Below are 14,540 nucleotides of genomic sequence, written 5' to 3'. Positions count from 1 at the left end.
AGCTCAATGTGTGGAAGCAAAGCCAGCTCTGAGAACTGGGGAAATAACCTTATTCTGAACTGACTCCAGCTAACATTATTGCTCCACTATTTTACTGCAATCTACAATAGGCAGATAATTAAAGATAAATATGCAACAGAAATAAAGTAGTGCCTCCAGATTCAAAAAAGAGATTTTCCTAAAGCCAGTAATAAAACAGAGCTGGTAAGCAATTGCTTTAAGTGATTCAGCCGTGGACAGGTTGCCGCTTGATCTTACGTTTGATCTTTTGTTTGTTTCACAAGGAGTAACTTAGGTTGGAGGAACTGCAATAAGGAACAGCCAGCCACACACACACAGACCTCACACAGGGAAACAAACAAATACACAAAGCACACCACAATTATCAGAAGGATCAGACACACACACATGTGAGTAATAGGTCAATCAAGGAACAACCACACACCTCTGAAAAGCTGAGAATAACACAAACACGTGCATGTGCATTTAAGTCAAGTCCACACACACACACACACACACACACACACACACACACACACACACACACACACACACACACACACACACACACACACACACACACACACACACACACACACACACACACACACACACACACACACACACACACACACACACACACACACACACACACACACACACACACACACACCTTGATTTATTACTCCTGTCGATCTGGCACAGTGTGTTTACTTCCTCCACTCAGTGCATACGAAAACAGCCACTTCGAGGAGCTGCTGGTCACCTCATCATATTACAGGGCTGTCTGAACGTGGAGAAGGCTCAGTGCAGCTGCAGCACGCCTATGGCCTTGATGCATGCGCTCCCGTATACGCACTTGCATAGCCACATATAGCCACACATGGGGCAGCCGTGGTGTACTGGTTAGCGCATCGGGCTTGTAACCGGAGGGTTGCCGGTTCGATCCCCGACCAGTCCACCACGGCTGAAGTGCCCTTGAGCAAGGCACCTAACCCCTCACTGCTCCCCGAGCGCCGCTGGTTGGGCAGGCAGCTCACTGCTCTGGGTTGTGTGATTCACCTCACTGTGTGTTCACTGTGTGCTGTGTGTTCACTAATTCGGTTAAATTGGGTTCAATGCAGAGAACTGAATTTCCCTCATGGGATCAAAAAAGTATATATTCTATTCTATATTCTATTCTATTCTATTCTCACACATGGCTGAGAGGTTATGAGTTTACCAGAGCCTATAGGCCCCATCACATTACACGCGGCATGCACTATGAAACCCATTACTTTCAATGGTTTGAGCGCGCAAGAACTGGTCTGCCGCTGCGCTCAGTATAGCGGCATTTTTGCCGCTTTGCCGCTCTTGCGCGTACCGCGGGCAAAGTTGAAATATGTTGAACATATTTAAGTAAGTCAAATGTTCTTTTGCGCGGAACCCAGCGGTAACCACAACAACAATCGTTAGAACGTTACCTCAACCAAGAGCAACCTAGCGGTGAGCGCAGCGCATGCCGCCTGTAATGTGACGGGGCCTTAACGCTGCATGCACATAGACGTGCATGTATAGACACCTACATACTGTAATTTCCCGACTATTAGCCGCAGATTATACATTGACCAAGTACATTTTGTAGGTGGTGGGCCAAGGCTGTGCATATGCTTTAGCCTTGGAAATGAATGACCACTATAGGGTGGTCATCATGAAACATAGCTCTAGCTTACCTGGGTGTTTTCTATTGCTGCAGTTTGAATGTGACTGAATGTCACTTCATTCACTGGATATTTGATATAGGTCTGTGAATGACTGATGGGGCATAATCAGGTCTGTGAACGACTTGAGGGGCTTAATTATGTTATTGTTATGCGCTTCTCTTTTTTTTTTTTTTCCTCAATAATGTCCAGTGCGGCAGGGTGCATAGCCTACATGCCGGTCTCCTGTGGGCCTCAGGTGGGGGAGACGGATGTGATTTATGAAGCAGATCACTGAGTCTGTGCACTGCCTAGTTGCAAACTCTTAAAATGAATGAACTATATACAGCACTACATGATACAACGTAGTAGGTGCTTTGTTTTATGATATTATATGCTCATCATTTTGACAAAATATTGTATATACATATAGCCTGGGTTTTCCCATACTGCCTTGCGCGGTGATTTCAATCTCGCTGCTAAGCCAGTCTGGAAACTAACGCCCAAATGTTCGCCTGATGTTGGCGAACCAATCACAGAACATCCGAGAAGTTTCCGTTGCCTTCTTGCGTATACATTCGACGCCAAAGGATTTACGGCAGCCCTTAGCGTTGCATACGAACGAGTTGGGTGAGCTATGCGCATTTGATAGACATCCGTGGCGCCCAATGAACGGATCTGGGCATTTTTTCAAATACGAGAAAATGAACGTCTGGTTGCCAGACCACGTCTCATTTGAGAAGTGGTAGGCGTTAGCCAGGCTAATATACATATACAGTTGTAATGTATATTGTATATACATTACAGATGATGTAATATATAGTATGTAATAATATAGATTTGATATAGCTTAATAAAGATAGACCTCATGTGTGTGTATACTGTATATAAATACACTTAGTGTGTGCGTTCATATGCTACAGCAACCTTTCTGGACAAACAGTAATATAATGACAGCAAGTGCTCATATAAAAAAAAAACGGATGATGATTTCAACATGTAAAGTGGGCCAACTGACTTTTGTGCATTAGGCTACTTTTCTCCTCCTCACCCTGGTTTAGGCAGAAGCCTGAAGATTCAGGGAATGATGTATGCTATACGATTTAAAACCACAAAATGAAAAACATTTGAAAATATGTGTACTAGTTTGCATGCATGCACAGTCACACACACACACACAGAGTGAGTCTCTCACACACACACACACACACACCACCACCACATCCCTCTGTAGATGTGTGTCAACGTGGCACCCTAGGAGTCAATGTCTTTTTTATGGAACATCATGTTCCTTAAAGAAAGCAGAGAGTCAAATGTCCCGCACACACACACACACACACACACACACACACACACACACACACACACACTTAATGTGCTTCTGTTTTTTTCCCATCCTTTTGTGATAAATAGTGTATGCAATTATGCATGCACACAAACAATTAGTGGTCGATACAAACCAAGGCCATCAGCAAGAGGACACTAAAGTGGCTATGGAAGCTCGAGAACACTTAACAGCTTAAATCACAACATCATAAATTAATTTGTTTGACAGCATAGCTAATAATAGCTAATTCAAGACTGCAGTTAACTCACCTTGTTATCATTTGCTACAATGAAAAAATTTCCAGCAAGGCAGACATGCGATAAATCTTGACATTTATACTGATGTGTTTTGCATCTATAAGTTCACAAAATCAAGAAATATACACACATGCAAACAGGATTATCTAAAATCTTGTGCTAAAATAATTAAATGTGTAGGCACCATGAGAATGTGGGAGTGAGAGAGTGAGTGAGTATGTGTGTGTGTGTGTGTGTGTGTGTGTGTGTGTGTGTGTGTGTGTGAGAGAGAGTGGTGGGAGGGTGCAGTTCAATAATTAAATGCTTTCCTTGCAATGCACCTCAATCACATGGCTCAACAGTGAGCAAGCCAAGAACAAGATTAGATAGCAGAATTAATCAAGGAGCAAACCATGAATTTTCCAAATAAACAGGTATGAACGTAAGCCTTCATTTCTGAGAATACAGACGTGCCTGTAAAGTGATCAGAACTTGCGATTCTAGTCACTAGGGGTGTGGGTGTGTGTGTGTGTGTGTGTGTGTTTGTGTGTGTGTGTGTGTGTGTGTGTGTGTGTGTGAGTCAGACAGAAGAGCAGAACTGAAAAGGACACAATTCTGATAACTCGTCAACTCTTTATGACCTGCTTTTATTGTTATGTCATGAGTTTGACCTTAGAGTCGAAGGCAAATTAACTAATTGACCTACGACTTCATCTCAATGACTTCAAATGCACAATTCATGTCCATTAGTACAGTACCTAAAAGATATGTTCGCTGCAGCAGACGCGGTTTATTTTTACTTTGATACGTAGTGTATTTAAATGTCATAATTAGCCAACGGGTTGGGGTTTGATTGAGACTGAGGGAGACGAAGACCTCTGAGAAGAGTAGCCGTGTGTAGCCCTGCCTTGTCGATACCCTCCAACCATCACACACGCCAACTGCATAGCTCTTGTAACACTATCTACCTGGATATCGGATTTAGAACCTGTGTGGGGGTGGTGGGACTCACCAAGTCACTTAGGGCTGACAAGTGTGTCTATTTTTCTTGTCTTGATTTCATAACATTCTAGTGGATCAACAGTCTGGGAAAAAACCTTCTGTTAGCCAAGCACAGCTGACAATAAGGCCATCAATCAACATCTACATTTAATTGACATCTAAGCTGTCAACGTTCATGACTAGAGAGGTCGTTCATAATCACTGCCAAGATGATATTGACGTGTGGCGCTCTTTGGGAGTCAGACTGGAATGTAGAGACAGGAGACTGTGGAGAGAGTCATGTTTGTCAGTCTTTCATTAAGCTCTGCCTTTGGATGCAACCGTTCATCTGACAGACTGTTGAAGGAAAACTTCCAACTATCGAAAAATCAGTCTGAATGAAGAGCAGACTTAGCCTAGAAATCTAGACGCCCCTAGCGGCAGCAAATCTAATTTGCTGCCTGAGTCAGTCTAGCAACTCTCCATAGAGCTTGGGAGCTGGGCTTTGGCAGAATCACCAGAACAATCACATTGTGTATAGAGTCGGTGGGCGGGCTTAACATAATGGTGACTGACATGCGACCAGAAGTTGCGACAGTTACGCATCCGACTACTTGAAAACAAGAGGATGATTCGTTTTGCCTTATCCTATATTGCGTGGAGAGGGAAGTAGAGCACACTTCACCCACCCCAAAACCTATGGGGTTTTTTTATCAGCACTGAGAGAGGGAACAGGAAGAATGAAGTTGACACAAGGCAACTTGCCAGGCAATGTCACAGGCCAATGTTGTTTGAGCACTTTACTTCTGATATTAGGCAACACATTTTTATCTGGAGAACTTTTAATAATCTGCAGGTAACTAGTCGCGATCACCCGAACAGAAAATTAGGAGCCCTTCATGCTCATGTCCAGCAACCCTGTTCAAGAACTTCTTGTCCCGAGGCCCCAGCCGTGGCTGGGGCACCTGCGCCGCGCGCCGGCGACCCGGGTTCGATTCCCGCCCCGTGGTCCTTTCCGGATCACACCCCTACTCTCTCTCCCGCTCGTTTCCTGTCATACTCTCTACTGTCCTGTCCAATTAAAGGCATAAAAAGCCCCAAAAAATAATCTTTCAAAAAGAACTTGTACCGAGTATCGTCCTCTTTAGACCGCTGACGAAGCTGAAAGCTGATAGCCTCCACTTACCGTTTTGGCAGCCGTCATGACGTACTGGATGACCATCTCTCGCTTGGTGTTCAAGTCCTTCTCCCGCAGAGGGGCTTTCTTATCCTCATTCAGGTTCATGTCCTCCTAAAAGCATGGAAAAATAACACAGAGACATGAATGGATCAGTGCAGAACACGGCAGAGACATCTCAAGCTAAGAACAGTTTGACGTTTCCCAGCAAGACTTAGCTATTTTTTTTTTAAATTGCTACTTGAGTTATTTTCTTCCGCTAAAGAAGCAGCGACTGAAAGACTTGACCAAAGGGACAGTCTGCGCTTTCACTGTTGTCAAAAAAAGCCCTCCCCCAGGAGCACTCTTAGTTAAGGCACAAAAGGAAAGGGGGGAAAAAAACAATCCTTCTACTCATCTCATAACTGTAGATATTCAATGTTGATATTCAAAGGAAGGCTATCGAAATTGCACAGGTAGATGCCTCAGTACGACACTGTGCATGCTTGTCAGCAGGGGACAATATAAGAAAAAGTGGAACGACGAATTAGAAATGGAAGAAAGGGAGAGGGGGGAAAAGAGAGGGGAGTATGTGTATAGAAATTATAAATGAGCTTTGAACTAATCTGATGGGGGCAGTTATCAAAGAAATAGCTCCGGTAGCAACAAATCAAAGAGGAACATGTTCCAGGGCTGATGAACTCTGCTTCATATCTCTCTGTACTTCTGAAGGTGATGGTGTAAGAAAAAAAGAAGAAGAAAAAAAAAAGGAATCGGGGAAAAAAAGGCACTGGAGAAGTGTGGGTTGTGCAGCCCAAGATCAGCCTATTTAATCTCCTGTTAGAGGAATGACTTATTGATGAACACACGTTCCGCAGGCTGCTTTGCTCGTTTCACTTTTCTCTCAATCTATGTTTGGTTAGTTTGACTTTTCCATCGTGAACTCCTCTCACAGAGAAAGGTCAAGCAATACACACATTGATCTATACCGAAATGTCAGGAGATCACTCGAGTCTACAAACGCAGCTTTTAAAAAAGAACACGATTTTTCCACAGAATCCCACAGCTGATGGGATCGGTGCGAGTGGGCTGGGGGGAAGAGACATCAGGAAAACAAAATGGTTTTGTATGGGCACTCGGTGTGGGCCAAGGCTAGAGGGCGGCCCCCTGCAGAAACCGCACAGTGGGTTCTGGCAGTAGGGCGCTTGCTCAGGCTCATTACGAGAGCTCGATGCAGCCCTCCTCCTGGTCTCCGAACAAATCTCCTCCGGTTATAAGGGTAGAGGACCAACCAACTAGCTACGCAGGACACACACTCCTCACTGCTGCTGTGCTGATCAACTTTAGATGAGGGTGTCCTGAAATATATTTACCTCTAAGTGCTTCTCTGTATTAGTAGGCAAGTGTTCCTGCATCAATTTTTCAGCAAATCAAGGAGTTGATGACTTGTTGCTGCATTCGACCTGTATAAAACTGTTTTCTCAGAACCTCAGTAAACTTTTTTAAAAGGTATTTTTTGGTTTGTTTGTTTGTTTTTTTTTACTTTAATATTAGCAGACCTCGAAGTAATTTTGATGGTAAACTAACTTGCAATAGGGAGAATTGTGCACATTGAGCAGCCCCTATCCTACCCCTCTATGAAGAACCAGCCTTGCAACTTCACTGTCGGAAACCCTGAGAATCATGGCATCATTACAGCAATTGTGCAATAGCCTACTATAAGTATGTGTTTGTATGACTTGTATTATCGTGTAATATGACTCAGTCAACATTACTCTTAGAGGTTTACATACAAATACAGTGTTGTAGTCGAATCACTAAACCTTTAGTCTAGTCCAGTCTCAAGTCATTACTGTTCGAGTCCAAGTCAAGTCCTCACTGACTTGAAAATGAAACACCGCCGGCCAGAGTAGTGCATGTTGGGATATGTAGGTGGCAGTCGGTTTAAATGCTATGACTGGTTACATGTTACAGTACATGCTAGATCCTCGCTTGTCATAGGGGGCAAACAGAATTTATTAACTTTAATGTTTGTCTGCATTAGCTATTCACTGAATATAATAAATACACTCTCCACAAAAGATCAGATCAGATCAGATTTCCTCAGCAAAGAATTATTATTTTGGAGCACAGCCACAGTCTGCGTCCACAACCAGATTCTTCATATCAGAATAAAGAAGTCAATTGGATTTTGGTGAAAGTCCAAGACTCTTAACAGGTGGTGACGAGGTGAAAGGTTTTTGACAATAGGTGTGCAGAAAGGGAGAGCAAAAAGTTCAGAAGTTTGAATCTCTCCCCACTCTCTCTCCACTCTGTCTTTCTTTTTTTCCACCAACCACACATTTTATGTGGGGTTTTATTTCCAGTCAGGCCTTGCATTTTAGTGGTGGGGTGTTTAGTGTTGGGGGGGGGGGGGGGGGGTTAAGATGAGGAAGAGAGGAGGCGGGCCAGGAAGGGACAGAGGCATCCGTTATCCACAGGGCTCCCATCACCTCGGCTGGCACCAGCCTCTGCGTCTGAGTGACTAACGATGCCAGCGCTACCCACGTTAGGACACATCCCAGAATTCCCTGCGCTTCTCCCTCAAATCCTGAACACTACTCATGCCAGAGCAGCACACAGGGTCATGAAATGAGAGAGAGTGTGTGTGTGTGTGTGTGTGTGTGTGTGTGTGTGTGTGTGTGTGTGTGTGCTTTACTTTTCTTCAGGGAGAAAGTCTCACGAGGGAGAGGGGGAGGGAAACGGGGAGGGAAACGGGGAGGGAAAGAGAGAGAGAGGGAGAGAGAGAGACACTGCATGTCTGTGCAATGTTTACTCTTCACAGCTTATAGAACTAGAAACCACACCAACAGGAGACTGCATGTCTCCAGTACAACCCAACATCACAAAAGTGAGTAGATGGTGCAAGCAGAGCAAAATACAGCCAAGAAGGGAACAAGGGGGAGGGAGGTAGAGAGAGAGGGAGAGGGAGAGAGGGAGAGAGAGAGAGAGATAGAAAGCCAACACTGCAAAAATGGCAACAAAAGTGAATGTTGAACAAAGCACTTCAGCAGACAGTGGCTAATGTGCTTGCAGGTGCAGCGTTTTTCATCTTAACCTTTCCTGCCCTTTGGAGCCAGAACCTTTTTTTTCTTCCTCAAGGAGTCATCACAACAGTGCCGGACACACAACAGCACCAGTGGAAAAAAGGATACAACAGATGAGCAATTTTCACTTTAAGCAGACCCACACTGACTCCACCCCATAATAAAACGTTTCAAGACTTGGTCTTTGTGTGTTGTGTTTGTGCACTAGGTACTTGTACACACTCATAAAATCCCTAAACACACACACACACAGGCTCGCTCCTATATCTATTGATATCCATATCTTTCTCCCTGGTGCATCCTCCTAAGCAAAGGTATGAAATATTATAAACAAACAGAAAGAACAGACAGCGGGACAGGAAAGTCCGGCCCCACATTTATTGATTACAAACTACCCTTCTACACCTTAAATGTGAACAGAATTCTTGTTAGGAAAGACTCAAAATCAATTAATAAATCTTCAAATCATTGACAACTAGAAAAGCACTCCGAGAGCGCAGCTACCTCCGCCTGCATTGTTCTTCCTAGGTTGTCATACATTTGCATCGAAACTATTCAGATCGCCACCACGTGGCCATACCATGCCATTACACAACTAAGCTAAATACCTAAATGCCTCTGGAATCCCGTCAGAATTACAGATCAGTCCCAAAATTTAAACGCTTCTTCCTTGGGTCATGTCTGACCTTCCCTGAAAATCTCATCAAAATCCATTCATTACTTTTTGAGTTGTCTTGCTAACAGACAGACAGACAGACAGACAGACAGACAGACAGACAGACAGACAAACAAACGCCGGTCCCCGATGAAAACATATGCCTCCTTGGCGGAGGTAATATATAAGTGTGATAATATACCATTCTCTAGTTCAGATCCAGTCTCATTTTGCTGGCCTGATAGCATTGTATAACCCTTGATGTATCCTACTGTAATATGATAGCTAAAGATAGATGGAAACAGAGGCAGAATGTCTTTGTGTATGGAAATGACAGAGAACATCAATTTAACCAGATGCTGTAAAAAGCTCGGAAGAGCACCAGCTGTTCTGACAATTTAATAAACTGTTTTCTTTTTTCTTTTTGTCTATAAATATGTGGGTTCTAGAGCTGTGTTGTGCTGTTAGATTCATACCATCATTTTCTCGAAGAGGGCCAAGATCTCCTTCTCAGAGGTGATTTTGGAGGACAGTTCTTCAACCTCAGCAGAAGTGGAGCCATCATAGGACGAGGAGGGCTTCATGTGTGACAGGTGTGGACGCTCCTTCTTGCTCCCCGGGATGCGGATGCTGGCAAAGCGGTCCAGCTATATGAGGAAAAGAAAGACAGAGAGAAAGAAAGAAAGAAAGAAAGAAAGAAAGAAAGAAAGAGAATAAAAGAGAGAGAAAAAAAAAGAGAAGGGGCAGAATAAGAGGGTGTTTTTGCATTCTGTCTGCCACTACAGCACCAGAGTCCATGTACATTCCTACTCAGATCTTACCATAGGAATTATCATCATCATCATCATCATCATCATCATCATAATCATCATCATCGGTCTTCTATATCATATCCTCACAGATGCCTTCAGTCTCACCAATGCATCACTGCCACCATTAACCATGATCACAAATACTGAACTGGCTACAGCAAAAGCCAGCCATGACAATTCCGTCTCCGGCAATTCATGGCGGCGTAATGAGACGTGCTCTGATTAAAAGTGAGGCCCCCACACTCTGAACCGGAACACAACATCAATTCAGCGATTTCTCATTGCTGGAGAGGAGGGGCCTGACATCAAAGATAATGCTCCTCTAATTGGATTAGATTTGTTGGGAGTGTATCATCCATCACGGCTGATTGGTTGCAGGGGGTTTGTTGGGAGATGAGGGGAGAGAGAGAAGTGAGAGATCATTGGAAGCATGATTAGGTGGGAGGTTCAATTTCAAAGCTCTCGGGGTGTCTCTATGGGACAGACGTGAAGAGGAGGAGGAAGAGGAAGATGAAGAAGAAGAAGAAGAAGAAGGAACGACTTCACTTATCTAGCCTCAGACTTCCCACTGTGAGCTATCAAGGCCCCACAGACAGACAGAGACCACCACGATCAGATAATCACAAATGACAGAAAAGGCCAGATCTAAACTCATCCTTTCACAACTGGGGGGCAACCTGTTGAAATTCAGTACCATAAACATCCTATTGATACTCTTCTTATATGACCCTATGTACTATAGGTACAACTACCGGTCTCGCGGGGCTTGCCTGTTCCTTATACTGTCTGCCTGACCATCTGCCCTTTCCGCCACCCAACCTTTCTCTATTTCTCTGTCTACCACCTGCTAGGCTGTGTACCTATCTGCCCATCAGCCTGGTTGTTAGTCTCTGCCGATATCCCCCCTTTGATGTTGGATAACAAGTGAATCAGACGCGGCTTTCACACCTCTCCATCTACCGTAATCACTCCAGCAGCCTCTGTTCCTTCCTCTCTATCTGCAATTTACACCTTGGATTGAGACAAACATACAACAACAACAACAACAACAACAACACACACGCAGCGAAAGAAACACACAAAAACCGCCAAACTCTGTCCTTTACCACCCAGCAGCTCAGCCAATCCTACTCACATCTTTCGTCTCACTACAAACAACGAAAATGTACACACACTCGTTCACCCCTAAAGAGGGGTCCTGAAAGAGGAATATGTTCATGGACATATCCACATGACCTGCATGTAAAAACTCATCAATAGCTCCATTAAGCCTCACTCTCTCAGGTCTACACTCCTCCCTCACTCTTCATCCTTTCATCATCTCCTTGGAGCGCCTGGCTACAGTGTGCGTGTGTGTGTGTGTGTGTGTGTGTGTGTGTGTGGGGGGGGGGGGGGGGGGGGGGGGGGGTTGCTTCATGTGTTGTGAGTTTCCATCTGTCTATGGAATACTTTGAGCAACTTTTGAGTGCATGTTAGTGTGTGTGTGTGTGGGGGGGGGTGGGGTGCTTCATGTGTTGTGAGTTTACATCTGTTTATGGAATACTTTAAGCAACTTTTGAGTGCATGTTAGTGTGTGTGTGTGTGTGTGTGTGTGTGTGTGTGTGTGTGTGTGTGTGTGTGTGTGTGTGTATTCTTAGGCATGTGGGGGTCTGCCATTCTAAATAAGTGTAACTGGTAGGTAGGTTGGTAGGTACTGTAGGTAGGTGAGTGAGTGTGTATTTAGTTCAGATTCTTCTGTGGTTACCGCTCCTGTTAGGATCAATAGAAGACCAACCCCACACACACACACAGAGAGATGGCAACACAACAATCAATAGCACAAGGAAGGGGAAACAGAAGAGGCAGAAAAGAGAAGGGAGAGAGAGAAGAGGGATGGATGAATGGAAGGTGAGGTAGGCTGGTGTTGGGGAGAACAAGACTGGTGGGGAATGGGGGGGGGGGGGTACAAGCACTCATATTAGGAATGCACAGATTCTGAAATTCTGGGCCTATGCCGATGTTTAAAATACAATTTAGTGGACAACTGATGCCAGTGCCGATATTTGTTTGTTTGTTTGTTTGTCTGTATTTGGCTGTTTACTTCATTTTTGTGGTAAGGAAACAAACATATTCATTAAAAAAAGGAAAACAGAACACTGTTCCACATCCCCAGTCTTTCAGACATTCATAGCATCATCTCCAAATGCCTCACCAATCAGATAAATGTCAGCCACTAACACCATCTGTAAATGTCATAAAATTCAGGCCAATATTGGCTGATATCATTGTTGGGTCAATACATCGGTGTATCTCTAATTCAAATGGTAAAAAATGCACCACATGTGAAAGAGGACTAGAATGGCCAGAGAGGGGCTGGTGGACAAGGTTAGGGCCTGTGAAGGCTTCGACATACAACATACTTGTAAAAATGTTAAACTATTTGTTTGATGAAAAAGGACACCCAAGGCAACGTTGCTCATTAGCCACCTCCAATAATACAGTGACTGTCCAACGTTTAAAGTTCAAAACCTATTTTTTTAGGTTTTACATGAGAGCACAAAAGAAATGAGAGATGCACATGACATGAGCCAAAGGAAAAGGTCTGCATCTTTCCAATTCGTCATGCGACAGATAGGATGGCGAAGGGAGCAGCATCCTCATCATGCGTTTCCATGCATGCCTTGTTAACTGAACTAAACATTTGCCTGAACCAAAACAGGCATGAAATAGGCTACCATTTCAGTCAGACATAATCTGCAGGTGTGTATGTGAGTGTGTGCAGGTCAGAGCGAGAGTGCATGGAAGTACTGTGTGTGTGTGCGTGTGTGCGTGTGTGCGCGTGTGCGCGTGTGTGTGTGTGTACATAATATATATAAGCAAATAAATGAGTGAGTGGGTTGGCATGGTAATGAATGAATGAATGGATGAAGGAATGAAGGAATGAGTAAACAAATGATTTAGAGAATAGATAAGTGGATCCACAATTGGTATTAAAATCCACTGCAAAATTACAATGTTATCCATTTAACAAAATGGCTGTACAGCCCTTGCTTAAGGCATCTCTGTTTCATTTCAGTTTTTGCTCGCTGTCAAATAGTGACTGTGTATTGAGTGCTCTGGACTGGAGTGAGAATGAGAGGTGTTTAGAATTATGGATAACATATGGTCTGAGGCCATGCAGTGTATTGACGTGGCCAGGGTTAGTAAGCCCACACACAGAGCGGAACTGACAAGACTCAGTACGGCGCCCTGACATGTTGAGAGTTGACCGAAACGCTGAGAAATGTGGTTAATTGATGAAGACTGATGTGGAGAGAAGGGAAAAGATGGCAGGCAGACAATCAACAAAAAAAAAGGGGTCTTACCACATCGTCCGTGAGATTTTTAATGTTTAATTGCTGAAAGGAAGAGACAGACAGAACACTTTGATCAGAGAGAGGGAAAAAATCATTTTGTGGAATCACTGAAGTGAAATTGTAAGATCAAAAATGAACTTTGATTTAAGCAGATTAAAAAAAATGTTTTAAAAAAGAGTCAAACAGGTACCACAGAATTATCCTGAAATGAATAAAGAGCAAGCTTGTGCACAGCCCTTCACAATTTGTGGTTTAGTTACTGTAGGCTTACACGTGTTAAGCCTGTAATAAAATGTTTACAAACGTGGATAAATGTTTACCTCTCCTAAAAACATCTGCTAGTAGACACCCACCACAGGAAAGCAAATAATAGGGGCATCATATGATCATCATATCAGAGAATCAGGCAACAAAGCAAAGCCAAGACCACACAATAATAAATGGATGTAGACCTATTAACAACTCTAATTGGCCGACTGGTGCTATTACAAGAGCCCCACATTAACAACAGATGTGTGTGTGTGTGTGTGTGTGTGTGTGTGTGTGTGTGTGTGTGTGTGTGTGTGTGTGTGTGTACCGATTCTCAGAGCCAATCAAGCTCAGAGACACAAACAATGGCACAAGAGTTTATGCCCTCTGCCAATGCAAGAGCCCTGCAGAGGCTTGAGCTGTAGGCAAGAAACCACACACATAAAATGTACGGGTGAAATGGCAAACAGAGGCTACACCCACCCACACTATTCCATGTTCATTTTAAAACTTTTCATTTTTTTTACGGCTCTGTGTTTCAATGTGGAAATAAAAATCTGCATCCAAAGCGGATGTAGCCAGTACATATAACTTACAGTAGCTTGCACTGGGAGCACTGTGAGGTCCCTCATGTCAGCTGCATGAGGCAAGGTGGGCATACAAAACTCAATGCCAAAGCATTTAAACTTGTGATGCAAAGAAACTATAATACTTTAAGAAAAAAACACCTAACACCCCCCCACACACACACTCATTCTGCCGGACCTGTCAATCACACAGTCCACATTCTCTACACATACAGCATACAATTAAAGACGACCCGGACCAACTCAACCTCACACACACACACACACACACACACACACACACACACACACACACACACACACACACACACACACACACACACACACACACACACACACACACACACACACACACACACACACACACACACACACACACACACACACACACACACACACACACACACACACACACACACACACACACACACACACAC

The 14,540-nt window shown here is 43.9% G+C and overlaps 1 protein-coding gene across 1 annotated transcript in view; it reads right to left on the bottom strand.

The window, feature by feature from the left end:
- Positions 1-14,540, bottom strand: part of LOC134071480 (protein diaphanous homolog 3-like) — a 234,257-nt gene that overhangs the window by 194,517 nt on the left and 25,200 nt on the right. Inside the window, exons 2-4 of the mRNA XM_062528214.1 lie at positions 13,277-13,309; positions 9,597-9,767; positions 5,410-5,514 (exon numbers count right to left, since the gene is read on the bottom strand). Coding sequence (XP_062384198.1) covers positions 5,410-5,514; positions 9,597-9,767; positions 13,277-13,309 — 309 coding nt within the window. The remainder of the gene's footprint in view (positions 1-5,409; positions 5,515-9,596; positions 9,768-13,276; positions 13,310-14,540) is intronic.

Source organism: Sardina pilchardus, chromosome 23 (genome assembly GCF_963854185.1).
Source record: "Sardina pilchardus chromosome 23, fSarPil1.1, whole genome shotgun sequence".
Classification (NCBI taxonomy): Eukaryota; Metazoa; Chordata; class Actinopteri; order Clupeiformes; family Clupeidae; genus Sardina; species Sardina pilchardus.
The sequence above is the reverse complement of the archived record's forward strand: the minus strand, read 5'-3'. Positions and strand labels throughout refer to the sequence as shown.